This window comes from Saccopteryx leptura, chromosome 2 (genome assembly GCF_036850995.1).
Source record: "Saccopteryx leptura isolate mSacLep1 chromosome 2, mSacLep1_pri_phased_curated, whole genome shotgun sequence".
Lineage (NCBI taxonomy): Eukaryota > Metazoa > Chordata > Mammalia > Chiroptera > Emballonuridae > Saccopteryx > Saccopteryx leptura.
This window is the reverse complement of record NC_089504.1, coordinates 255,149,504-255,176,282: the sequence shown is the minus strand read 5'-3', so window position 1 is coordinate 255,176,282 and position 26,779 is coordinate 255,149,504. Positions and strand designations below refer to the sequence as shown.

The following is a 26,779-nucleotide window of genomic DNA, read 5'->3' as shown; positions in this document are numbered from 1 at the left end:
CTCTCGTAAGGGGGCAGGAATGGTAGCTGTGGCATTCAGAGTAACAGTACCCTAGGTATAAGCATCCGACTACCACGTCTTCTTTGTAGCTACACCTGTGCATTTACCGGTGAGATGCACATTATTTATTAGAAATGATTTTCTCCACATTATAATTATACATACTATATGGCTATATGTACATTAGGGACTTACATATACTACATACAATTTTTAAAGATGTGGAAAAATATGTTTCTTTAACCATGAATTTTGTTGCAGAATAATGAAAGGGTGCTGAGAAATATGTGATGGGAACAGGCAGTGGTGAGGTTGAGACAGTGGGGTGGCGGGAACAGGAAAGCTTTTAATTAGACTTCAAGTTCAGATTCCAGTTCAAGGTGAGAAATGTGACGGGGATCGAATTACCTTCTGAGTCTCCATTTCTCTGTCTATAAAACGTAGGTATTAACAATCACCTAACTATAACCTGAAGTACTGCCTACTTCAGGGCTGTTAATGAAAATTCAATGGTAGTGCGTATTGTAAAGCTCTTCTGCCCTGCATCTAGTAAATGCTGAAAACTGTTAGCTACTAGGATTGTTAAAATGAGGATATGTACCTCACCAGGCTATAAATATTTAGCATGATGCCATACAAAGTCCCTAGTGAACAGATGTCCAGTAGATAGATTTCACTGAATCCCGATTTCTGGAAAAATAATAGCAAGGCAGAAATTATACATTCAAAACGAGTTTTTAGTTTTTCTGTTTATTTTACACAGGAGACACTGTGAACATTAACACGGGGACTTAAAAGTCATTTCAATTAGGACTCTTTTCAGCCCTTCATCAATTATTTCAAGTGTCCTGGTCTCAAATACATCCCTTTCTTCTACAAACTTCTGGAAGAGATGGAGCCCTCCACCTACGCCAAAGTAGTGTGCTTTGCTGGCCAGAAGCACCCGCCCGTTTTTATCTAACAGTCTGTGGAGCGTTTGGTGCAAAGTAGCATAATAACCCGGATTGTAAATGGTTTCTGAGGTGAGAATGAGATCATATTTTTCAAAGAGTTTTCCACTGGTTAGTACAAGCTGACAAAAGTCAGACCACTCCCCAGAAAAGAAGCGGCATCGACACAGTTCTTGTGGTGCCTGTGACTTCCTGCATCTTTTCACGTCTGGTTCGTGGCCATCATGTTCTTTGTCCTCCAAAATGGAGTTAGCCACGACATTAGGTAAGGTTACTTCTTCGATCACCATGCTGTTATAATCTTGAAAATGGACTTCTCTGGCCCCTCCCTTGAGTGCAGTTATACCCAGCAACCCTGACCCACAGCCAAGATCCAACACTGTTTTCCCAGCGAAGTTCACTTGGGCCTTTGTGAAATAAGCCAGGAGGTCAAAGGTACATTCCCAGATTTTTAAGCCTCCTTCATAAACACCGGTAATCAGATCAGAGTGAGAAGAAAGGCTTTTGGAAACTATGTTTTCTCCAGGGAAGTTCTCTTTCAACAAGATGGTTTTCACAACCTGTATGTTCACGTGCCGGAGACCCAGTAAAGTTTCTATGACTTTATTTTCTAACACTTTCTTCAAATCTTTAGGCATGGCATGCTCTTTGGCAAGCCTCGGGCAAGGCTGATTTTCATGACGCTCCAAGTTCCCTGACCTGTTAGCTGCATCCAGTGAGCTGTAGGCCTCTTGAGAGGCCGCTGCTGTTCCCACAGACTTGGGTTCCCCCCAGTGACCCTGAGGCAAGTCAAACTGTTCTGTAGGACATCCTGTGTCCCTCTGTTTACCTTTTTGACTTTCTGAGACTGAAGACCCTCTTGAGGAATTCAGGGTCAAAGCTCCATCCCCAAGGGATGTTAATTCATTCTCCAGATGGCCTTCTATCGTGAAATTAAATTGAAAGGTCATCCTTGCCCAGCCCTTCTATTCAGAGGAGGAGTCCTCAGCTTCTGGATAGAACTGATGACACAAATGTAATCCTAACTCAGTTATTCAAGTAGCTTCAGTGGGTCAGTTTCTCTTCAGCTGCTTATACACAGTTACACATATTTAGAGATGTTTCCAAATGATTTTTTAGAGGTCTCTGCTTTTCTTTTTAACTCCTAAGGGGGGAAAAGGGAATAAAAGTGTTATTAAAAAGCACACTGACACATTTCCTTAAAATATAGTATTAAACCATACCCCCTCCCTCCATACAGCTAGTTGCTTTTTCTATAAAAGTTGTGAGGGAGATAGATTTGGAAACACACACACCCTTCAGGGGTCAAAAGCTGGAGAAGAGAATGAAGAGTAAAAACAAATCAAAGAAAAACAGCAGCAACAACAGCTGGACAAACGGGCAGAAAATGGCAAGCCTAGCTCACCTGGTGCCTGTCACCTGTCACGACCCTGCCCTGACATATTCACCTGCTCAACCGCCACACCCTCCGCACTTCCGTCTGTTCCTGTTTCAGGGAACTGGAACCCACGAGTGGATTGAGGTATGTGTGCAGCCCTGTAAAAACCTGCGCGGGTTTGCTTTGGTGCAAGTTCATCCGGACGACCTCTCTGCACTCAGTGGAGACTAGCAGCCCGGAGGGCACGGGCAGGGGGCGGTTTCGGGTTAACGAGCAAGAGCTGGTTTGGTGGCAGAGCAAACACAACACAAAGTCAGTGAACGTGTGGGGAGGCCCGGAGAAAGTGGGAGCGACATTAGGGACTCTTCGCTGTACCGACGGTGCTAAAGCTGCTGCGGATCGCGCAATTCTGGCAGGTGGGTCTTGATTCCCATCACACAAGATGTGCAAAGCAGGGTCCCTTTTAAGTGAATAGGCGCGTTCCCCTTCATACCGCTGCAGGTCCCGGGTCCAACCCCACCCCAGATGTGCTTCTCGAAGCTCCCTCAACTCCCCAAAGCGCCCCAGCGTAACACGAAACAGCCACCCAGACCTGGGGATGCTCGTAGTCCGGCAACAGCTCAGCTTGCGGCGCAGAGAACTCCGACGTCCTGCCGGATCCTGCAGTCTAAAAGCGTGCGCCAGCGAGTCGAGTCCTCCGAGGCCCAGACAAGTCCAGCTTTCCCCAGCCGCGTGCAGTCCGGATTTCCATAAGGTACACAGCCCGCTCCCTCTCTATGGTTTTGGCGCCGGCGGAGAGCTCGCAAGGTCTGCTGGGACGGCGGCGTTTCCGGTCGTGGCGGCGGCGGGACCAGTTTGAAGCGGGTTCAGGGGTGCAAGCATGTCTCAGGAGCGCGCCGCTGCGGCGAGCGCCGTCCCGCTGGAGGAACTGAGTGGCTGGCCCGGGGAGCTGTGCCGGCAGGAACTGCCGACCGTCCTGCCTCGGCTCCTCATATCCTTCGCTGTCGCCGGGAGAGGGGGTGGGGCGGGGGTCGCGCCGGCGCCGTGTTGTGTCCCCGCGGCCCGAGCCCTCGGCTGTGAGTGAGCAAGATAGAGCCGGGGGGCGAGCGGGGCCCGTGGGGACCATGCGTCCTGGCTTTGGGGCTGCCGGGACCGCGCCGGTGACCCGCCCCGGGATGGCGGGAGTGGCGTTTCCTTCCATTCCTCGCTCCCGGGAGCGTCTGTGCCCTCGTCCGGTGCAACTGAGAGTGAGGAGTACCGCCCGGGAGCGCGAGGAGGCCGGCGCCGACTCGGGGATGGAGAGGCAGAGAGAGGCGCTGAGCTGTCATCTCTGCGGTGTGTGCTGGACGTGACCGCGCCCTCCCCGGACTGGGGAGAGGGGGGGGGGGGTGACTGCGCCGTCCCCGGACAGTGAGGGGCAAAGACGCAGGTCTGCCGCGGTGCCAAGTCTATGCCACATGTTCAATGTCCTTCGCCCTCCTCCCCGTGCCATCTCTGTGTTGCTGACCGGGAGGCGTGGCTGACTTGCATGATGGGCTCCACCTGCGGGGCTTGAGTTCCCTAAATCCCCCGAGTCCAGCCGCAGACCCTTCCTTAATAGTTCTCGTGCCTTTGTGATTGTAAATGTAAGTGGAGCCCTAGCCCTTCGTGTTAGAAGGTGATTTTTTTTCGTGCCTTTGTGCTCACCTTCAACATAAAACTACTTAAAAATGACCTTCACTCAAGAAAGTCTCAGCACTGCACAAGTAATTTTTACAGTTTAAGCCAAATACAAATGTTGCTGTCCCATAGATGTCCTTCATCTAGGCATGAGCACACTTCCACTAGGTACCGAAGCCCTTTGTTAGCCTGTTTGCACCTACGGAATCGCCATCCTCAGGGATTTTGACTTGGGAAACAGCTATCCTTCTCAAACACATTTACAGGTCCCTAACATGTATGTATCAGGCAGGGAGGTAGGCTTTGGAGTCACAAAGATAAGGAACATGGTATCTCTTCTTCCCCTCAAATTTATAGTGGGACTTCAATAATTGAAAGTCAGCATTCCCACCTGGTTTGCATCTCACACTTAACATTCAAAAGAACCCAAGCCCTGGCTGGTTGGCTCAGCGGTCGAGTGTCGGCTTGTGGAAGTCCCGGGTTCGATTCCCGGCCAGGGCACACAGGAGAAGCACCCATCTGCTTCTCTACCCTTCCTCCTCTCCTTTCTCTCTATCTCTCTCTTCCCCTCCCACAGCCAAGGCCCCATTGGAGCAAAGTTGGCCCGGGTGCTGAGGACGGCTCCATGGCCTCTGCCTCAGGCGCTAGAATGGCTCCAGTTGAAATGGAGCAATGCCCCAGAGGGTCCAAGCATTGCCCCCTGGTGGGCATGTCAGGTGGATCCCGGTCAGGTTCACACGGGAGTCTCTCTGTCTGCCTCCTGGCTTCTAACTTCGGAAAAATACAAATAAATAAAGGACCCAATCCTGCTCTACCCACAGTTTTCTTCACTGAAATACAGCGGTTTGTCAAATAGCATAATTTCATTCAGAGTCATTTCATTATAAAATAGGAATTTTAACTCTTGTTTATGTCAATTAGCCCAGTGTTTTTCAACTGCTCATCTGCCAGGAATCTTGTGCCAGTCCATGAAAGTGTTAACCACCCGGATGCTGTATGAAGATTATAGACCCTGTGATCTTAGTCGAATTCGCTTATGCGCAGGATGATTTCCTTAGTGGTCCCTGAAATAATTCTCCTGCTTTCACCAATCCCGAGGTGTAAAAAGGTTGAGCCCTACTGAATTAGCCTGTGGAAAAATTGGTTTTGTTACACATCGTGTTACTTTAAGTCACAGAGTATCAACACGTTAAGTGAGGACTTAACTGTAAATGGTTTCAGAGCCCTTGAATCCCCACATTCAGTTAGCAAGTTCTGTTGTCTCCGATGTCACTGTGTCTGGAATCCACCCACTTTCCTCCATCCCCAGTTTCTGCCCCTTTATCCCAAACCCCTGTCACCTCTCACTGGGACTATGAATAGCTTCCTCACGGCCTCTTACAGTCCATTCTCCAAAAATAGTCCAGAGTGAAAGATCGTCATTTTCTTTTTAAGCCACCCTGTGCCCAACTGTCTTCTTCACAAATTAGAAATAAAATCCAGCTTATGTTCGAGGCCCAAAGCTTGCTGTCTTCTCCTGTCTCGGGCGTTACCTTCCATCCATGAGTGTGTGAGGCTCACCTGTCTGGAGGTCTTCGTGTTGGCTGACCCCTCAGCCTCGTCTGTTCTCCCAGCCTTGTGCACAGCTCATCGTTCAGGTCCTGGCCCCCTTCAGAGCCCTCACTTTTAGATAGTTCCCCCAAACCCAGTCTGCGACACTTTTATCGCTTGGTCCTGTTCAGTTTTCTGAAGACTACTTTGTCATTAATAGAAATCGCCTTGTTTTGTTCCTTTTTCACTTCCTTCGACACTAAAGTCCATAAAAGCAGGAGTTGTGTTTTCATGGTGTTATCCCAGCACCTTGAGCAGTGCCTGGCACACATTGAGTAAAGAGCTAAAAATACTGTTTTCTACAGACCTGTAAGTCCCATTAGTTGATACTCTTTTCAACACGATTTTCAACAAATTTAAGTTGGCAGTAAATCCACAGTTCCATCCATGGAACATAATTATTTTCATGTTTTGTATTTGATACAGTATTTTCCAGTCTTGTATATCTTCATAGTCATAATGTATGTTTAATTTTTGAAGAGGTTACAATTTTTTTTGCGACCTTTGCTGAAATTTATCCATAAGGCAAATTCTACCCTACCCGACTCCATTAAGTTGATGACTATACCTCATTTTGAATGCTGCTGCAAAAAATATATATGCAACCTTAGCATTTCAGAAGAAGCATTTTATTAGTGTGATGAGGTTATGGAATATTGATTTTTCTTGTTGACTTATTCTTTAATGACATTGTTTTTACAACATAACATTTCTAACAATTCTTGATAGTATACAAGTATATACAGTGTGTCCGTAAGTCATGGTGCACTTTTGACCAGTCACAAGAAAGCAACAAAAGACATTAGAAATGTGAAATCTGCACCAAATTAAAGGAAAACTCTCCCAGTTTCATACCTATTCAGTGCAGTTCAATGTGGGCTCACACACAGATTTTTTAGGGCTATCCCATATAGCCTCTACAGACTCGTCATTGACTGATGATGGCCTACCAGAACGGGGTTTCTCCACCAAACTGCCAGTTTCCTTCAACTGCTTATCCCACCGAGTAATGTTATTCCTATGTGGTGGAGCTTTGTTATAAACGCGCCAATATTCACGTTGCACTTTGGTCACGGATTCGAATTTAGCGAGCCACAGAACACACTGAACTTTCCTCTACCATCCACATCTCAACTGGCATGGCCGTGGGCTGCTCCGCTGTATACACAGTGTTATGTCATCATCTGCGCATGTGCACATGCTGCCACATCATCCTACAGAAACTGGGAGGGTTTTCCTTTTATTTGGTGCAGATTTCACATTTCTATCGTCTTTTGTTGCTTTCCTGTGACCGGTCAAAAGTGCACCATGACTTTACCGACACATTGTACTTTATAAAGTCAATACTGTTAGGATAATTTACTGTGACATTTTGTACGTTCCTATTGCTACTTGCAGAAGAGTTTCAGTCTGGTAAGGCTGGTGAGAGAGATATGCAAAAGATAGAGAGTGGTGAGTGACTTAAGACAGGTACAGAAAATGCCATAGACATGCTGATGAGGGAGGACTTGCTTTCTCTCATTGGAGACCAGAAATCTGTGGTTTACTGTTTGTCATTCGTCCAAAATATTTTACAGCTACATACAGCTTGAAAAGGCAAGAGTATCCCTGAGCAATTTTGAAAATAATTTGTGTAAATTTTTTTCGAAATATTACTTGTTTATCTAATAAGCATTAACTTTTTAAAAGTAAAATTATTACAGTAATTTGTCTAATTTCAATCTCTTACGGGTCATTGCTGAAACTTCAAGAACAGTGCTTTTAAATTTATTCTCAGATGTGAGCATTCTATTTTTGTGATCTTCCTTAATTATTTTACTCCATGTATCAACAGTCTGACAGTTGGATTGAACATATTCGTAAGTAAAACTATCCTTTTAAAAATTTATTGTATTGACTTGGTTTCAAGTGAAAACTATCTTGATAGTGTGATTCATTGTGATGTCATTAAGATCTGAGTCATACTTATGGCGATACAGTTTTGTGTCTTCTCCAGATTAAATCTTTTCCTATTGTAGTGTTATAGCCTCTGCAACGTTTAGTTACTTAAATTTCCGAATTCCTTCTAATTACAGTATGTAGTTTAAAATTCCGTTTTCAGTAGATAGCACGTGTGTTTTGTTTAATAACGTGTAAGCACCGTGTAAACCTTGTGTTAGTTGTTAAGCCGTGGTTAGACCTCTAGGAAACACAGTTTGCAGTCTGTTGTTTTCAACTTCCAGTGTGTTAGCAGCACTTAGAAAAGAGTTTCTAGGGTACAGGAAACTGATTATTCATTCAGGTGATGGCACATTTGTCAGTGGGAAGAGTTGGCTTTCTAATCCCAGTCCGTCTCCATCGCTCCTGCTTGATGCAATTTCCGTCTTTTCCAGGAGAGAAGGTGGAGGGTGAAGACTGGACTTCGGGTTTACATTTGCTTTGAGTCCGCTGTTCCTGGTTACATCTCACTTGGCTGCGGGATATTTGTTTATAACTGAATCTCTGTTGCCTGCTGGGGTCTAATTCTTTTAAGTAACAATTGTTTTTATCCTAAGTACAAATTACACATTTATTTTAGAAAATTTGAAACATGCAGTAAAACATGACTAAGAAACATTTATGGGCCTGAAAGGGTGAAGATTTGAATGGAGAATGTTCTCATCTCATTTCTGTGTATTCCTGCCAGACTCTAGGCTTTGCACGCAGTGTTTATGTGGGTTAAAATTGGTGTACTCTGTTGGGGCCTTTTTAACTTTAAAGTATGTGCTGTAAACATTTTTTTGTGGTCTTAACTACTCTATAAGAATCATTGAACTGATCACAGATCCACCTTAGTTAAGGTACCCACATGCATTTACTGGTCCTTTGCTGGACAAAGGTATCCCCCCTTTTTTTTGCAGTTTATGTGAGTTACTTAATTTCTCTACATAGATTATGGTGTTTGAAACTGTACAGTGCTTTCTGTTGCTTGTGCTTACATATTCTCACATTCGGAAAGAGCAGTGACCTTTGTTGGCTGATATGACAATATTCCTACAAAATGTGTTACTGTTTTGCTTTATAGAAATTCTGAAAATTATTGTAGAAATGTTTTTACCTCACATGAACCACCTGACATTGGAACAGACTTTCTTTTCACAAGTGCTGCCAAAGGTATAGTAATTATTTTCTTAATATACAAGTTACAAAGGCATTAAAAATCTAACCTCTGTTTTAGATCATTCTTAATTGTGGCTTTTTTTTTATTTTATCAAACATATTTGTCCTACAGAAAAAGTAGAAAATAGATCTCATGTAAGAATATGGTGGTATTAGAGTAATGAGGTGATTAAAAACTATTTTCAGATAGTATGGATCCTTTACTAATTGAATTTCCATTATTTGTAGTTAATTTTAAATGCTCTTGTATTTTAAAGCTGTTAAATGAAAATTTGGGATGGATGATAGAGTTAGCAAGTCCCTTTGTTGTGTCTTCTCTGTAGAGCTTATTAATAACTGTTGAATAGAATTGTCTGGAGAAGGGACCCAAGATTCACTAAAGGAGTCCTAGGATGAAGAAGGCTGGAATATTGGTAAAATCCAATAACTAACATTTACAGACTACATTATTACTTTCTAGACATGAAATACTTTTTCTCTGAAAAGCAGTCATTTCTTTTCTTTTAACTGAGAGAAGGAAAGGTACCTTTGTGCCGAAATGAAGCATGTATTTATGGTAACCTACACTCTGGAATGGATTTCTTCTGAGCTTGGCTTTGACTCAGATAATCACAGAATTCCTTTTACCCTTGTTCACTTGATTCTTCTCGATCTGAAAAGCTCCTTAGACTTGGTTCTTGACCAGCAGGAGGAGGCCCAGCGCTGTGGAGGAAAACGGTGCTGAGCACCAGCAGGCCCGTGGGAAAGAGCATCCTCCCTACGCACTGCGTGTTGTTGCCTCTGCGCTGCTTCCTGCAATGTGTCGGCCGTTCAGACTGTTCAGGAAGGTCCTAGGATTAGGATCTTAAGGTGGCTGACTTTTCATAGACAGAAACTTAGTTCTGAGGTCACATACTGTGCCTCTAGCCCAGGAATTGTATTTGGAGGTGGAGGAAAAGGAGAACTGGTTAGAAATACAAGTGAACAGGAGCTTCAGCACAAATGCTTTACCACGTCCAGAATTACCCTAGTCCACGCCCGTGTGAATGCTGATTGGTTAAGACCGTTATCTTTTATTATGTAGAGTGGCGCTTGCATTTGTTAGTTCACCAAAAAATGAACCTTGAGGCCCTGGCCGGTTGGCTCAGCGGTAGAGCATCGGCCTAGCGTGCGGAGGACCCGGGTTCGATTCCCGGCCAGGGCACACAGGAGAAGCGCCCATTTGCTTCTCCACCCCTCCGCCGCGCTTTCCTCTCTGTCTCTCTCTTCCCCTCCCGCAGCCAAGGCTCCATTGGAGCAAAGATGACCCGGGCGCTGGGGATGGCTCTGTGGCCTCTGCCTCAGGTGCTAGAGTGGCTCTGGTCGCAACATGGCGACGCCCAGGATGGGCAGAGCATCGCCCCCTGGTGGGCAGAGCGTCGCCCCATGGTGGGCGTGCCGGGTGGATCCCGGTCGGGCACATGTGGGAGTCTGTCTGACTGTCTCTCCCTGTTTCCAGCTTCAGAAAAATGAAAAAAAAAAAAAAAATGAACCTTGAATAATTTTTTAATTGTTGTTACTAGATTCAAATCACAGAAATGGAAAATGACGATTTCTGTCTGAGGTCTTTTTTTTTTTTTTTTTTTTAATTTTTTTTTTTTTAATTTTATTTATTCATTTTTAGAGAGGAGAGAGAGAGAGAGAGAGAGAGAGAGAGAGAGAGGAGAGAGAGACAGAGAGAGAGAAGGGGGGAGGAGCTGGAAGAATCAACTCCCATATGTGCCTTGACCAGGCAAGCCCAGGGTTTTGAACCAGCGACCTCAGCATTTCCAGGTCGATGCTTTATCCACTGTGCCACCACAGGTCAGGCTGAGGTCTTTTTTTTTTTTAAGAGATTGTATAGTAGAATTACTATGTATATTTTAAACTTCTGTAGGTGCAGTTGTTAAACTAGACAATATCCCAAGGGTGTTACTGATGCAAAATAAAAATTGTCTGATTTTTTAAACGATGTCTTTCCTTTCCTAGTGATTTCTATTCCTGTTTATAACCTGCTTTGCTTTTACAGGCTGTGAAATTATTTGATGACATGATGTGTGAGTTAACCAGTCAAGCTAGAGAACTATCAAGCCAAAACTTGGAAATCCAGACCAGTCTCAGGAATATTTTACAAGTAAGTCGAACATATTAGAAAAGGAGGGATGGAGGGAACTTAAGAGTGTGAGAATCTTTGTGATGTTAATTGGGCTTGTGTTGTTTATGTCAGTGGTCCCCAACCTCCAGGCCAAGGACTGGTAGTGGTCCGTGGGCCATTTGGTACCAGTTCACAGAGAAAGAATAAATAATTACATTATTTCCATTTTATTTATATTTAAGTCTGAACGATGTTTTATTTTTTAAAAGTTACCAGATTCCCTCTGTTACATCCATCTAAGACTCACTCTTGACGCTTGTCTCAGTCACGTGATACATTTTTCCGTCCCACCCTAAAGGCCGGTCCGTGAAAATATTTTCTGACATTAAACTGGTCCATGGCCCAAAAAAGGTTGGGGACCACTGGTTTATGTGATGGCCCCGTGCTGGAATTATGTTTATGGAATTGAAGGTATTACTCCAGAAACATTGATTTTGCATTGTTTGTAGAATTTCATGCTGAGTAAACTTCTAAAATCTTAAAGGAAGGTGAGTAGTGGAGCTAGCTCGCCCACCCTGTAATTTCAAAGCACGTGGGCAGAATGCCTGCCATGGTCTTCGATGTGTGGGTTAGGATTCCAACTCTTTGTTTTAACCAAATGGCTAGCTAGCTGTCCCACTATGTGTAGTTCTGATAGACTGAAATTCTGTGCACGGAGGTGCAGAGTGTCCATCTTGTTCAGTGCTCTGCCCTAGCACCCAGTCTGACACTTTGTGGGTCACAAAGGAATATAGTCTGAATGAAGTGTCTTCCCTTATTTTCAGACCATGGTGCAGGTATTGGGAGCTCTTACAGGGTGCGTTCAGCACGTCTGTGCCACACAAGAGTCCATCGTTCTAGAAAACATTCCGAGCCTCCCCTCCTCGGTCCTGCACGTCGTCAGAAGTACCTTTGTGCACTGTAAGGTGAGCAGTGCATCCGGCACACATTACGTGGCCTGGGATCTGCGGGCAGAGGGGCTGAGTCAAATAGCATTGGTACATAAATAACAGTTTACATTTTAGCCCTTGTTATTGGAATAGACTTTGCCATAGAACCAAAAGCGTATATGTATGTATTTTATAATAAGGAGTTATAAGGAAGTAATAAAAAGTAGACTTTTGCCTTTTGTTTGTTTTCTCCTGTTTCCTTTAGAAGTGATTGAATTTGTGTGAAATAATTCTCTCGACCATGATGCCAGGAAGCAGACGAATCCCTTAATGGTTAGGTGTCTGTGAGGGACATGAACCCTGAGCAGCTGTAGAGCACAGAGCTGGCCCGTGACTTGTGGGTCACAGGCAGTTTGACACGGCTGTGTCCCGGGTGAATGGAAGTCATCAGTTAATTAAACCTTCTCCTTGGTGGTCGGCTGCTACATTGTCACGCACCTGACTGTTACTTCTCTCCCTCTTAGTTCTTGCAGGGGCTTGGAAGTCAAATCACTTAATACATGCTTTCACATTTGAAAGACACTATATAATGGACATTCACTAAACATTTGTTTGATGACTGAATATGTGATTCAGTGCACACATTAAGTTTGTGATTTCTGATAGTATGAGTGAAGGTAAATTGGGCTTTTGAGCTTTTTATGATTTGCTTTCTCTTTTTTTTTTTTTTTTTTTTTTTTTACCAGAATAGTGAGTCTGTTTACTCTGGGCGCCTGCACCTTGTGTCAGACCTTCTCCAGGCTCTTTTCAAGGAGGCCTATTCCCTGCAGAAGCAGCTGATGGAGCTGCTGGATATGGTGTGCGTGGACCCTGTGGTTGTGGAGGACGATGGCGTTTTAAATATGGTGATCGGTGAGCAAAGAAACTTAGTATTTGCTGTGCACTGACTATAAATCATGTGTCAGTTAAATTATTGAACCTCATTGTTTTTAATGATTCATAATATTTTATGTGTAAAAAAAAAAATGAATCCTGCCAAGTAAATCTTTTTAATTTTAGAATTAAAAATTGATATCTGATGCCTTACCATTAGATTTATATATTCAGTTAATGTTGATAGTAAGTCATTTCTTCACAATGATACAACTTGAAAGCCTCTGAAGTGGTTCAGATTCAGACGGTAGCTTAAAGAGTTTTTAAACTGTATCTCATGGTACTAAATGCCGTTCGCATTCCTTCTCAGAACACGTAGTTACATAGGTATGTCATGTGTGTCAGTGTATATGTGCACCACATTTATAAATGATACATAAAATAACTCCCATTCCACATGTGATAGACTTTGTTACATTCTATTTAACTTTTAAAGAATTGACTTCACTCACTAATGGCTTGTGACCCGGAACTTGGAAAGCAGGACTCTGACGAGTGAGGCCAAGATTGCGCTCAGCACTTCTGTGTAAAGAGAGAAAATTCGTTTTGTGTGGCGCGTTAGGTACCTTTATTTTGTAACAAACCACCCGAAAGTTTACTGGATTAAAACCACCACTGTCTGTTTATTCAGGACTCTGGGCACCAGCAGTTCCACTGGGCTCAGCGGAGCAGTGCTCTCTCCCACGTGGCGGGTGTGGCTCACTCGTGTGTGTGGTCTTGGCCTTGCTCACATCTGGCTGTGGCAGAGGCCGAGGTTCTGAGCCAGCTGTGTGTAGTGCGTCATGCAGCATGCTAGCCCACTCTGTCACCTGTGTCACCTCAGGTTTCTCAGAGCAGCAAGGGAGGGCAAGCCCCGGCCCACAAGCACTTTTGAAGTCTCTGCTCGCCGTGGGTTATTGTCCTGTTGGCCAAAGCAAATCGTATGGCTGAACCCAGAGTCTGTGGAAAGCAACTGTCCAAGCGTGTGGACACAGACAGGGAGGTTATTGTGGCCACATTTTTAAATAACCTGCCAGAGGCAGGGTAGAAGACTTCCATGAGAACTGTGCAAATTAGTAGTAATTCTCCCGTTAGATTTCTTTTTTTTAAGGTTCATTTTGTCATTTCAGAGTAGAATATTCTATATATATAACACATTTCAATTCTGAGAGGGTCCCACTTTATTCTACAAAACATTTTAGTTTTTTTAGGTCATAGGGTAGGTATAAGTTAATTTTCCATAAAATTTTAAGGTTTTAATAAAAACCTTAAAAGTGTGACTTATTTTCAATAACTTTTGGCACAATTTTTGCAAACTGAATTACCCATTTTAACAAATGTCAAATTGTTCAATAGATACTTTTAAATATAGGCAAAACTCATGACATTGGAATGTTTTAAGTGTTCTGTTATTTTCTTTGCAGTGATTCATTCGTTGTTGGATATGTGCTCTGTGATTTCCAGCATGGACCATGCATTTCATGCCAACACTTGGAAATTTATAATTAAGTAAGTTTTTTTTATTTTATTTGTGGTAATATTTTTATATCTCAACTCTTTTTATTTTTTTTTTAGTTTATTTTTAAGTGAGAGGAGGGGAGATAGACTCCCGCATGCACCCTGACCAGGATCCAGCCTGCGTCCCATCTGGGGCTGATGCTTGTGCCAACCGAAGTATCCTCAGTGCCCAGGGCCAACAGTCAAACCAACTAAGCCACTGGCTGCAGGAGGAGAAGAGGGACAGAAGGGGGAGAGAAACAGGTTGTTGCTTCTCTTTTGTGCCCTGACTGGGAATTGAACCCAGGATGTCCATATGCTGGGTCGATGCTCTATCCACTGAGCAAACCAGCCAGGGCCTCTGTTTTAATTTTTTTTTTTATTTGTTGATTTTAGCCAGAGAGGAAGGGGGGGAGAGAGGGAAACAGGAACATCAATCTGTTCCTGTGTATGCCCTGACCAGGAATTGAACCGGCACCCTCCGCTTCGGGCCGATGCTCCAACCAACAGGGCTATCCCACCAGGGCTCTCTTTTTATTTTTTAAAAAATTTTTCCATTGATTTGAGAGCAAGGGCGAGGGAGAGAGAAGCATCAACTTATTGTTCCACTGAGTTCCATTTAATTGTGCACTCATTGGTTGCTTCTCATATGTTCCCTGGCCGGGATTGAACCCACGACCTCAGCACACAGGGACAATGCCCTATGCATGGAGCCACCCAGCCAGGGCCTCCATATCTCAAATCTTAATTGTTCATCTTAGGTAGTATTTAACACATTTGCTGTAGGTGTATATAGTGATCACTGATCCTGCTGTCTGATAGTCCAGGTAATCCTATGCGGAGCTCCCGAACCAAATTGGACTTCACTTTGCTTCCTCTGAAGTTGAAAAGGAAAAGTTTTTGCTCATTAGCTAGGGATTCTGAAATAAGAGTTCTGTGGCCAGACTGAACTTGAACCACTTGCTTGCTACTGCTGTTGTTTAATAGACTACACGTGTCCTGTCTCCAGGCTTAGATAAATTATAATTATAATTCTAGCTGAATATAACCCCCTCATTATAAGCTTTTGGGTTGGTCAACTTTAATTCCATTTGTAAAGTAATTGTACCTGGAGCACTAGGTAGGGCCGCCGGGGAGGGCGCCATGGCGGTCCTCAATCTCAGTGTGGGAGCGGAGCGGCTATGGCGCAGGCATGGGGTGTGGGGCGAGCTGCTCCCCCACACCCGGACGCAGCATGTCAGCCGGTGAGGGCATGCAGGTCTTGGGCTGTCACCACCAGGTCATTCAGTCGGCAGCAGCTGACAGAAGTGGTCGGAAGTGTCCGCTCAGGGCTATGCTGCTTGAGTCTGTGCTGAAATAACTTAATCTCCCTGAACGAACCTTTGGGCAACATCGTTAACGTCTCTGAGCCTTCATTTGCTCATCTGGAAATAGGAGTAGTGACAGTGGCCCTGTTTGGGGGGTTATCGTGAGAGTTCAGTTTATCAGGGTGAAATGAATAGAATGGTGCATGTCACAGTACGTGCTCAATGCGTTAGCTGAGTCTCCATCACCACCACCATCACCCTTAACCGCTTACCACTGACTCTCTCAGCATTCAGACTGATCTTTTAAAAATGTAATCTGCTCCTGTCAATCAACGGCCTAATATCCACCCCATTTTACTAAGACCTGATCCTCGCTGGGCTCTGCTCTCCACAGCAGCCGTCCCGCTGTGCTTGCCCGCTCTTTGTTCCTCACACGTGCTGAGCTCTCCTATCTCCGGGCCTGGTCAGGGCTCTCCCTCTGCTGGGGCACCCTTCTCCATCCCTCCCCTCTGCTGGGGCACCCTTCTCCGTCCCTCCCCTCTGCCGGGGTGCCCCTCTTCATCCCTCCCCCCTGCCGGGGCGCCCTTCTCCATCTCTCCCCTCTGCCAGGGTGCCCCTCTCCATCCCTCCCCCCTGCCGGGGCACCCCGCTCCGTCCCTTCCCTCTGCTGGGGTGCTCCTCTCCGTCCCCCCTCCTCCCTCAGTGCCCCTCTCCATCCCTCCCCTCTGCCGGGTTGCCCCTCCATCCTTCCCTTCTGCCTCTCTGTCCCCTATACCCTGAGCCCCTGCTTCCCTTCCAGTTCTCAGCCACGTGCCCCATCCCCGGGCTGGTGTTCTTTGACTCCCTGCCCTGAGAGGGAGTGAGATGAGATCTCTGGTAGCACGCCGGCCTCTCCTGTCTTCACCTTGTCCCAGCCAGAGTTAGGTCATTGCTAATGGTGTCGCCCGTGCCGGCCACGCTGTCTGTGCGCAGGGCGGAGGCATGCTTTCATTCAGCTCTGTCCCCAGAGCCTAGCCCAGTGACCACACAGTGAGCCTTCAGTTAATATTTTACAAGGACAGATAAAAAAACAGGAACTTAAACCAGTGTAGCTGCTCCATAGGTCAATTCGGCATGACTTAACTATATCATGTCTCATATGTGTGCACTGTGGTTTTTCACGTGTTCCTTCATCCTGTCTTACGGTCCTGAGTTCCCTGACATGTCGCTTGTGGTGACTGCTCTTTTATTCATTCAGGCAGAGCGTGAAGCACCAGGCTGTTGTGAAGAGTCGGCTGAAGCACAAAGAGATCATCGCCAGCTTGTGTGAGGACCTCCTGGGCTCTTTCCAGTCCTGTCTGCAGCTGGCCGAGCAGGTGGCCCACTCCGGGGCGCAGGTGTGTGTGCTCCCTCCACCCCTGACGGCGCCTCCTTCCTTCGCTGCTGCTGGGTTCCTTTGACGGTGGATCGCTTCACTTCGGAGGGTTTTAGTTTGTGTGTGCACGGGTGTGTGCGCGCACGTGTGTGTGCGTGCGTGCACATGCACACTTGTGTTTCAGTCTGTGAGACAGTTATAGCCCGTACTTACTTTTCACCCACATGTCATGTTAGATTGCTGTCTGCTCTCATCCCCTTTAGGGTCTGCCTGTCAGTCCTTTTCACATACTGACTGGTCAGTCAGGGCAGTCTCCTCACCATCCTTCCATTCTTTTCTGCCCCAGAACAAAGTCTAACGGTGTCTTGCTGATAGAGCCACACCAGCCCTCTCTTCCCTGGTGCCGTGCAGCCCGCTGAGACCCAGGGTACACCTCTGCATGTATGTCTTCTAAAATCACACGTACTAGCGTTTATTTTGATTTCAGAAAGTTGTAGTGTTGAATTGGCATCCCAGTTGTGAGCCATTGTATGCTAAAATTTTATTTCTAATACGTTACTGGGAAGTGTAGTTCGTTTTCCTATGATAGTGTTATACATAGTGCCCTCTGTTCTCAGATTAGCCCTTTAAATTTTACTTAACTCATAAAGTCCTAAATTATAGGATTAATGGTACCCAGGACCTAACCGCTGTATGTTACAATGGGAAAACGAATTAAATAGTTTCCTAGAGGAGCAGTAACACACCCCCGCTGTGGACTGGCGGCTCTCAGAGGGAAGGTCTCTGTACCTGTACTTGTCCCTGCCCGGCCTCTGTAGGGGAGGAGGTGTGAGGACTCACCCAGTTCCTGAGCACAGGCAGCCCCATCGGGCGGGGTGATCTGGGAGGACAGGGTGGCAGAGGGTGGCCGTGTGGCAGGGAGTCCTGGGGTTGTAAGGGGGGAGGAGTAGTCTAGGAAGGGGCTGACCTTTTCCCTCTTCTATTCCTCTTATCGCCCCTCCCCTTACATTTCCTCTTTCTCTTCCCTTTTACCTAATTTTTTTGTCCCTACTTCCTTTGTATACCCCCAACCTTGCTGAAAGGAGAGGCACTGGTTGGTGTCCCCTGTCACAATGGGACGGCCGTTCCTCCTCCCACTATATCCCGGGCATCTCCTCCCGTCCCCAGTTCCTTCCTGCTCACCTGCCACTGCCGCACCCAGCTAGGGAGTCCTCAGTGAGTGAGAGGGGACGGGCTCCTGGACACGCCCCAGGGGGGTCTGCAGGGGATGAGGACAGAAGTCCAGAGGGTGCCTGGCCAGGCCGGCTGTCTGTCATGAAGTCTGCGAGTGCAGCTCCTATCAGCTGTTTGCAGGGGAAACCAGAGAATATAAACTGTAAGTTCTCCTAACTTCCATGCAGATCTGCATGTGTTTCCTTATTTGTGAGTGAGTGGGACTGATAACTTGGGCCATATCTACTCTGCTTTGACTAAATGGAGCTTTGCCTTGGTCTGTAGTCACCATTCTTTACTTTAAATTCTCATCGGCAGTGCCCTCTGCTGTTCACTGTTGGTATTTATTGAGGAATCACCCTACAGGGGGTCCTCGGGTTATGACAGTTTTGTTCCTACAACAGTGACATAATCCAAATTTTGGTGTGAGTTGAAACACACCCTAGCCTAAGTCACTTACCTATCCTAACTGGTATATGCTGCTGATTCTGGTCTTCCAGTCACAAAACTAGCAAGCTTTCCATCTCATTGTGCCTCTTTGCTGTTTAGTAACCACAGTCAATTTCATAGGGGCTGACCCCTTTACGTGCTCTAGGACATGGTCTTTATCCTGGTTAATTGTTGCTGCAGCAGAGAGGCTGGGACCTATCACATGGCCGGTGTTCCTCACTGATTCTCCTTTTTCTGATCTCTTTACAGCGTCTAATTTCACTTTCCTCTTGCCTAAGTGTCAGACTCTAACCTTACAGTAACCTCAGTCTGAGCCACATTGCAGTTCCACAGAGAGGTTAAATGATGTCTCCACCAGCACGTGCTAGTTGTGGAAGGCCAGGATTTCAGTCCAGGCAGGATGACTCCTCTGCACGTAAACACATACACGCACACACGGCATTGCCCACCATTTTATCAGTAACACACTCAAAAAATTCTCACTCATTACACAGATACCCAGCAGGGAAAGTGGAATCCTACCTTCCTCTGCTAGAGGTTTTGGTTTGTTTTCGAGGGATTAGGGATTATTAACATACATTTTAAATAATAATAGGATTATTTTATATATATATTGTTTTGCAACTTGATCTTTTACTTTATCTTAGTGCTTACTGTGCTGTGAAGGTGCTATCTACCTGATTCTTTTTAACAACTTTGTGCTGTCACAGTTTATGAATGTACCTTGAATTTATTTAACCAGTCTTCAATTGAGGGATACTTGGTTCATATTAATTTTTATTAGATAATGTTGCATTGCATGCCTGTGCAGTATTCCTGTAGGATATAGTTCCAGAGAGCAGCTGCTTCTGGGTGGAGGGATTTTAATGCTGTAACTCTTAATAATAATGCAAAGACTGTAATAGTTTATGCTCCTGCCAATGGTGAAAGCAGTATCACCCACCTCCTCATCAACCCTGGGAATTGTCAGTCTTTTTAATATGCTAATGAAATAACCTTCTCTCTCCCCTCAGAATACTTGATTAGATTGTAATTTGGGTTTTTTCAATATTAGTTTTTCAGCAATTTGTATTTTCTGTGAACTGCCTTCTTATGTCTTATCTCTTCTATATATCTTTTTTTTTTTTTGTATTTTTTCTGAAGCTGGAAACGGGAGAGACAGTCAGACAGACTCCCGCATGCGCCCGACCGGGATCCACCCGGCACGCCCACCAGGGGTTGACGCTCTGCCCACCAGGGGGCGATGCTTTGCCCCTCCGGGGCTTCGCTCTGTTGAGACCAGAGTCACTCTAGGGCCTGGGGCAGAGGCCAAGGAGCCATCCCCAGCGCCTGGGCCATCTTTGCTCCAATGGAGCCTCGGCTGTGGGAGGGGAAGAGAGAGACAGAGAGGAAGGAGAGGGGGAGGGGTGGAGAAGCAGATGGGCGCTTCTCCTGTGTGCCCTGGCTGGGAATCGAACCCGGGACTTCTGCACGTCAGGCCGACGCTCTACCACTGAGCCAACCGGCCAGGGCCTATATATAATTTTTTATTGGTTTGTAAGACCCTTTCTTTTGAGCGCCTGTTCACCGCGTATCACAGAGAATAGCAGGTATTTCAGTTTTTCCCACTTTCAGGTCAACCCAGAAGGGCCACCTCTTCTGCTCTTCTAGATCAGTGGTAGTCAACCTGGTCCCTACCGCCCACTAGTGAGTGTTCCAGCTTTCATGGTGGGCAGTAGCAGAGCAACCAAAGTATAAATAAAAAGATAGATTTAACTATAGTAAGTTGTTTTATAAAGATTTATTCTGCCAAACTTAGCGAAAATTCGACATAAAATACTTGGTAAGTAATTATTATTATATGCTCTAACTTGCTGTAACTCTGCTTTATAAATTTTATAAAGTAAAGTTACTTCCCTACTTTATAAATCATCATTACTGTAGAACCGGTGGACTGTTAGAAAATTTTACTACTAACAGAAATACAGGCCCTAGCCGGTTGGCTCAGTGGTAGAGCGTCGGCCTGGCGTGCAGGAGTCCTGGGTTCGATTCCCAGCCAGGGCACACAGGAGAAGCGCCCATCTGCTTCTCCACCCCTCCCCCTCTCCCTCTCTGTCTCTCTCTTCCCCTCCCATAGCCGAGGCTCCATTGGAGCAAAGATGGCCCAGGCGCTGGGGATGGCTCTGTGGCCTCTGCCTCAGGCGCTAGAATGGCCCTGGTTGCAACAGAGCGACGCCCCAGATGGGCAGAGCATCGCCCCCTAGTGGACGTGCCGGCTGGATCCCAGTTGGGTGCATGTGGGAGTCTGTCTGACTGCCTCCCCGTTTCCAACTTCAGAAAAATAAAAAAATTAAAAAAAAAAAAAGAAATACAAAAGTGGGCGGTAGGTATAAAAAGGTTGACTACCCCTGTTCTAGATTAAGATTTGTTTTCAGCAGCGTCGAGTTCACGTTTTTGAAGTATCTCTGTTGTTGGTGGTGTTGTTTGTTTGTATTGTTCCTAACAACTCAAAGTAGACTTCTGTTTTCTTGGAAAATATTTACATTCTGTTTATTAAGAGATCTTTTTAGAAAATATTGTCTCATTTACAAGTTAAGCTAATATATTTTCTTTTTATGCTTTCTTATTTCCTATTTTTGGAAACAGGATAATGCTGACTACAGGGTATTTCAGAAAACACTCAAATTGTGTCGTTTCTTTGCCAGCTCTCTTCTGCACTATACTAAGGTGAGGCTTATTTTTTATAATGCATGAATTATAAATTATCATGTTTTAGCACTCCTGCCAAGATTTATCTTTTGAAGTTATTTTGTCAAGAATATATTTCCTAAATTTTTTTGATTTAGTATTTCTTTTTTTTTTTCTATTTTTCTGAAGTTGGAAACGGGGAGGCAGTCAGACAGACTCCCACATGCACCCAACCGGGATCCACCCGGCACGTCCACTAGGGGGCGATGCTCTGCCCATCTTGGGGCGTCGCTCTGTTGCGACCAGAGCCATTCTAGCACCTGAGGCAGAGGCCACAGAGCCATTCTCAGCACCCGGGCCAACTTTGCTCTAATGGAGCCTTGGCTGTGGGCGGGGAAGAGAGAGACAGAGAAGAAGGAGAGGGGGAGGGGTGGAGAAGCAGATGGGCGCTTCTCCTGTATGCCCTGGCTGGGAATTGAACCCAGGACTCCCGCACGCCAGGCGACACTCTACCACTGAGCCAACCGGCCAGGGCCTGGTTTAGTATTTCTAATTGTTAAATATTGAGCAGCTATGATGCTATTTAGGTGGCTACCACATTGCTATTTGTTTAATTACGTGAAAAAATTATTTAATATAAATATAGATATAGTTATTTTTGTAAGCTCAAATCAATTTTCAGGAGATAATTCAATTGTCTTTAACTACTATATATAAATTATTTCCACCATATTTCTTAATTAGGTTTTTAAAGTTTAAATGTTCAAATCTTTAAAACTTGGTAATAACCTAAGAGGACCTGCGCGTTTGGGAGTCGTCGGGAGTAAGGCAGTGGTTGCAGGTGTGAGCAGAGAGCAGCAGGCTGTCAGGGCGGGTTATTCATTTGGAGAGATGAGCAGAGGGTGCTCACAGCAGCCAGTGAGAGAACGCCATTAATGATAGGTATTAGTGGATAGAAAAGAAAACCGTTGTCCACATTAATTTGTTTTTGACCATGTCCTCCCTTCTGAGGAAAAGCTGGGCTGTCCAGTGACTGTTTATTGTGATCACAGTATAGGTTGTGGCCAGCACCTTCACTGCTCAGACTCTGCCCTCTGATTGGCTGTGCTCCCGGAGTTGGTCCTTGGGCAGCGGGCTCACTCTAGCAGGCTGCTCTGACCCTGGGCTTCCTGCAGTGTGCAGGGCGTGTCTTTTAGGGGCAGAGGGAGGTGGTGGGAGGGGCCCCACACCAGTGGGGCTTCAGGGGACGTTACCCATCTAACGTTTGCTTGGGATGTAGGGGGCAGGACTGCCCCCTAATCATGCCATTATAAATAATTGATTTAAATTACAGTTGACATACAATGTAATACTAGTTTCCGATATACAACATTGTGATTAGACATTTACATAGCTTACGGAGTGATCACCCTGGTATGTCTGGCTCCCGTCTGATACCACACCTGGTCACTACAGTATTACTGACTATTCCGTGTGCTGTACTTTACATCCCTGTGACTGCTTTTGTAAGTGCCAGTTTGTGCTTCTTAACCCCTCCCCTTTTTCACCCGTCCTGCCAACCCCTCCCATCAGTCATCCATCCAAGTGTTCTTGGTATCTATGACTTTGTTTCTGTTTTGTATATTCTTTTGCTGTTTAGAGTCCAAATATAAGTGAAATCATATGGTATCTGTCTTTCTCTGTGTGACTCATTTTATTTAGCATAATACCCTCTAAGTCAGTGGTCCCCAACCCCCAGGCCACGGATGGGTACTTGTCCATGGGCCATTTGGTACCGGTCCTCAGAGAAAGATTAAATAACTTACATTATTTCCGTTTTATTTATATTTAAGTCTGAACGATGTTTTATTTTTTAAAAATGACCAGATTCCCTCTGTTACATTCGTCTAAGACTCACTCTTGACACTTGTCTCAGTCACGTGATACATTTATCTGTCCCACTCTAAAGGCCGGTCCGTGAAAATATTTTCTGACATTAAACCAGTCCGTGGCCCAAAAAAGGTTGGGGACCACTGCTCTAAGTCATCCATTCATGTTGTCACAAATGGTAAGATTTCATCCATTTTTGATGCTGAGTAGTAGTCACTGTGTGTATGCACCACCACTTTTTATGCATTCGTCTATCGGTAACACTTCCACATCTTGGCTGTTGTAAATAATGCTGCAGTGAACACAGGGGTGCATATGTCTTTTCAAATTTATGTTTTGGATTTCTTTGGATAAATACCCTGTTGAAGAACTGTTGGGTCATATGATAGTTCTATTTTTAATTTTTTTTTTTCTTTTTACAGAGACAGAGAGTCAGAGAGGGATAGACAGGGACAGACAGACAGACAGCAACGGAATGATGAGAAGCATCAATCATTAGTTTTTCGTTGCGCATTGTGACACCTTAGTTGTTCATTAATTGCCTTCTCATATGTGCCTTGACTGTGGGCCTTCAGCAGACCAAGTAACCCCTTGCTCGAGCCAGCGACCTGGGGTCCAAGCTGATGAGCTTTGCTCAAACCAGTTGAGCCCGCGCTCAAGCTGGCAACTTCGGGGTCTCGAACCTGGCTCCTCTGCATCCTAATTCGATGCTCTATCCACTGCGCCAGCGCCTGGTCAGGCCTATTTTTAACTTTTTAGGAACCTCCATAATGTTTTTCATAATTGTTGCATTAGTTTACAATTCCAACAGTGCATGAGGGTTCCCTTTTCTCCACATCCTTGCAAAGTTGTTGATGATAGCCATTCTGACACGTATGAGGTTATATTTCATTGTGGTTTTAATTTGCATTCCTCTGATGATTAGTGATGATGAGCATCTTTTCATATGTCTGTCGATCATCTGTAGTCCTCTTGGGATTTGAAATATCTGTTCAGGTTCTATGCCCAGTTTTTAATTGGATTTTTTTTGTTTTGAGTTGTATGAGTTTATACATCTTGGATATTAACTTCGTATTGGCTGTGTCACCATCACTGGCAAACATCCTCTCCTCGTCCGTAGGTCATCCTTTTGTTTCCTTTGCTCTGCAAAGACTGTCTAGTCCCATTTGTTTATTTTTTCTTATGTTTCCCTTGCCCAAGGAGACATATCCAGTAAAGTATTGCTAAGAATGATGTCGGAGAGTTTAATGACTGTGTTTGCTGATAGGAGTTTTATGGTTTCAGGTCTTACATTTAAGTGTTTAATCATTTTGAGTTTATTTTTGTATATGGCATAAGGAAGTGGTCTGGTTTCATTATTTTGCATGTATCTATCTGTTTAGTTTTCCCAGTTTTCTTGTTGAAGAGACTGTTTTTATCCCATTGTATATTGTTGCCTCCTTTGTCATAGTTTAATTGACATGTGTGCGTGGGCTTATTCCTGGGCGCTCTATTCTGTGGCGTTGATCTGTTTTGTTTTGTTTTTATTTATTTTTTACTTTATTTTTTTTACAGAGACAGAGAGTCAGAGAGAGGGATAGACTGGGACAGACAGACAGGAACAGAGAGAGATGAGAAGCATCATCAGTTTTTCGTTGCTCATTGTGACACCTTACTTGTTCATTGATTGCTTTCTCATACGTGCCTTGACCATGGGCCTTCAGCAGACCAAGTAACCCCTTGCTCAAGCCAGCGACCTCGGGTCCAAGCTGGTGAGCTTTTGCTCAAACCAGATGAGCCCGCACTCAAGCTGGTGACCTCCAGGTCTTGAATTTGGGTCCTTCCACATCCCAGTCCAACGCTCTATCCACTGCGCCACTGCCTGGTCAGGCTTAATCTGTGTTTTTATGCCAGTACCGTGCTGTGTTGATTACTATAGCCTTGTAGAATAGTTTGGTATTAACTAGTGTGATGCCTCCAATTTGATTTTCTTTCTCAAGGTTGTTTTGGCTATTTGGAGTATTTTGTGGTTGCATATAAATTTAAAGATTATTTGTTCTAGTTCTTTGAAAAAGGCCATTGATATTTTAACAGGGATTATAGTGGATCTGTAGAGTGCTTTGGGAAGTAAGGACATTTTACCAGTGTTAGATTTGCTATTCATGAGCACGGTATGTGCTTCCATTTATTTGTATCTTCATTTTCTTCCTTCAGTGTCTTAATAGTTTTCTGAGTACAGGTCTTTTATCTCCTTAGTTATATTTATTCCTACGTATTTTATTCTTTGTGATGCGAGTGTAAATGATATTGTTTTCTTAAATTTCCCTTCCTGATAGTTTGTTTTTGGTATATAAAATTGTAACCAATTTCTGGACGTTAATTTTGTATATGCTACTTTAGTGAATTCATTTATTAGCTCCAGTAGTTTTTTGGTGGAATCTTTAGGCTTTTCTTTATGTAGTATCACGTCTTCTGCAAATAATGCCAATTTTGCCTTTTCCTTTATAATTTGAATGACTTTTATGTTTTTCTTGTCTGTTTGCTGAGAATTCCAATACTACAGCATAGGGCAAATGTAGGTTTACACTTGTGAGTATGAATTTATTCTTATATTATTAATTGTTGTATTGTTTTTCATTTGAGCAACTGTAAACATACTTTTGCCCCACCCTGTATGTTGTATAAAAGTGGTGAAAGTGGACATCTTTGTTTTGTTCCTTATCTTAGTCCTCTGTTATTACTATATTACTGTTGATCTCTCCCTTTTTGCCGGTATTTACTTTATTGAGGTGCTCCTACATTGGGTGCATAAATATTTACAAAAGTTATATCCTCTGTAAATTCTGAAAAGACGATGCTCTAACCAACTGAGCTGCCTGGCCCTCTCTAATGTATTCTCCATTTCTGACTGGTTTTTTTTTATGGTTTCCAGCCCTTGTATAAGTTCTCACTTAGTTCATTGAGCATCCTTATAACCAGTGTGTTGAGCTCTGCATCTGGTAGACTTTTTGTCTCCATTTCCTTTGGTTCTTTTCCTGGATTTTGCTCTGTTCTTTCACTGGGCATGTGTGTCTTTGTCTCATTTTGTCTGCCTCCCTGTGTTCACTTGTATGTAATAGGTAGAACTGCTGTGTCTCCGTCCTAGTAGAGTGGCCCTTATGCAGTAGGTGTCCTGTGGGGTTCAGTGGCTCAGCCTCCCTGGTGCCCTGAGCTGGGTGTTCCGGGGGTGTCCCCAGTGTGGGCTAAGTGCCCTCCTGTTGTAGATGAACCCTGAGTGCTGTGGGCACATGGGCGAGAGGGCTGGCCCTTGGGCTGCCTGGCTGGGAGGGCTGGCGGTCACTGTGGAGGGGAGTGCAGGGGCTGAGCGCAGCCCCACGAACGGGGTGCCTTAGCAGGGCTGTCGTGCCAGCGTAGTTTCTCTCCGGTGTGTCATTGGAGCTGATTATGCTCTGGTGAGGTCTGAAGCTGCGAACTTAGGTTGGGTGCCCCTCGTGCTGGGTTTGCAGCTTTTTGGTGGGCACGACAGTGTGAGCTGAGGCCAGCTGCTACTTGTGCGGGTTTATGTCTGATCAGCTGAGACTCCGTCCCATGCCAGGCCGGCTGCTGTTTGCTGGGCTGGGGCTCTCTGATGTGAGTGACCACGTAAGGTGTTGGGGCGGTGTAGCGGGGGAGGGCACGTCAAGGCTGGCCACTGCTTCGGGGTTTGTGCAATTTGGGGAATGTCTGCAGTGCAAACTGGGGCCAGCGGCTTGTGTGGAGAAGTCCCTGGGGGAGGAGCCCCTGGGCTTGCGGAGTT

General features: G+C 45.0%; 2 protein-coding genes across 6 annotated transcripts in view; one reads left to right on the top strand and one right to left on the bottom strand.

The window, feature by feature from the left end:
• Positions 1-754: 754 nt before the first annotated feature.
• METTL18 (methyltransferase 18, RPL3 N3(tau)-histidine) lies at positions 755-3,082 on the bottom strand. 2 transcript variants are annotated; one of them, XM_066371429.1, is made up of 2 exons: positions 2,921-3,082; positions 755-2,094 (listed from the first exon to the last, which is right to left on the bottom strand). In XM_066371429.1, the coding sequence occupies exon 2, from the start codon at positions 1,898-1,900 to the stop codon at positions 779-781; it is 1,122 nt and encodes a 373-aa protein (XP_066227526.1). In that variant the 5' UTR covers positions 1,901-2,094; positions 2,921-3,082; the 3' UTR covers positions 755-778. The 2 variants fall into 2 exon arrangements, with proteins under 2 accessions (XP_066227526.1, XP_066227525.1); XM_066371428.1 differs by lacking the exon at positions 2,921-3,082 and adding an exon at positions 2,399-2,439.
• A 49-nt stretch (positions 3,083-3,131) lies between these two features.
• Positions 3,132-26,779, top strand: part of FIRRM (FIGNL1 interacting regulator of recombination and mitosis) — a 45,146-nt gene continuing 21,498 nt past the window's right edge. For 2 of the 4 annotated variants that reach the window (XR_010749405.1, XM_066371425.1), the window contains exons 1-9: positions 3,132-3,319; positions 7,397-7,436; positions 8,621-8,709; positions 10,742-10,846; positions 11,632-11,772; positions 12,483-12,648; positions 14,073-14,157; positions 16,690-16,828; positions 21,094-21,174. Coding sequence is in view for 3 of the 4 variants with exons in the window: in XM_066371425.1 (XP_066227522.1) it covers positions 3,209-3,319; positions 7,397-7,436; positions 8,621-8,709; positions 10,742-10,846; positions 11,632-11,772; positions 12,483-12,648; positions 14,073-14,157; positions 16,690-16,828; positions 21,094-21,174 (957 nt within the window). In the remaining variant the exon portion in view is untranslated. The remainder of the gene's footprint in view (positions 3,320-7,396; positions 7,437-8,620; positions 8,710-10,741; positions 10,847-11,631; positions 11,773-12,482; positions 12,649-14,072; positions 14,158-16,689; positions 16,829-21,093; positions 21,175-26,779) is intronic. The other 2 variants (XM_066371427.1, XM_066371426.1) reach the window with 2 other exon arrangements.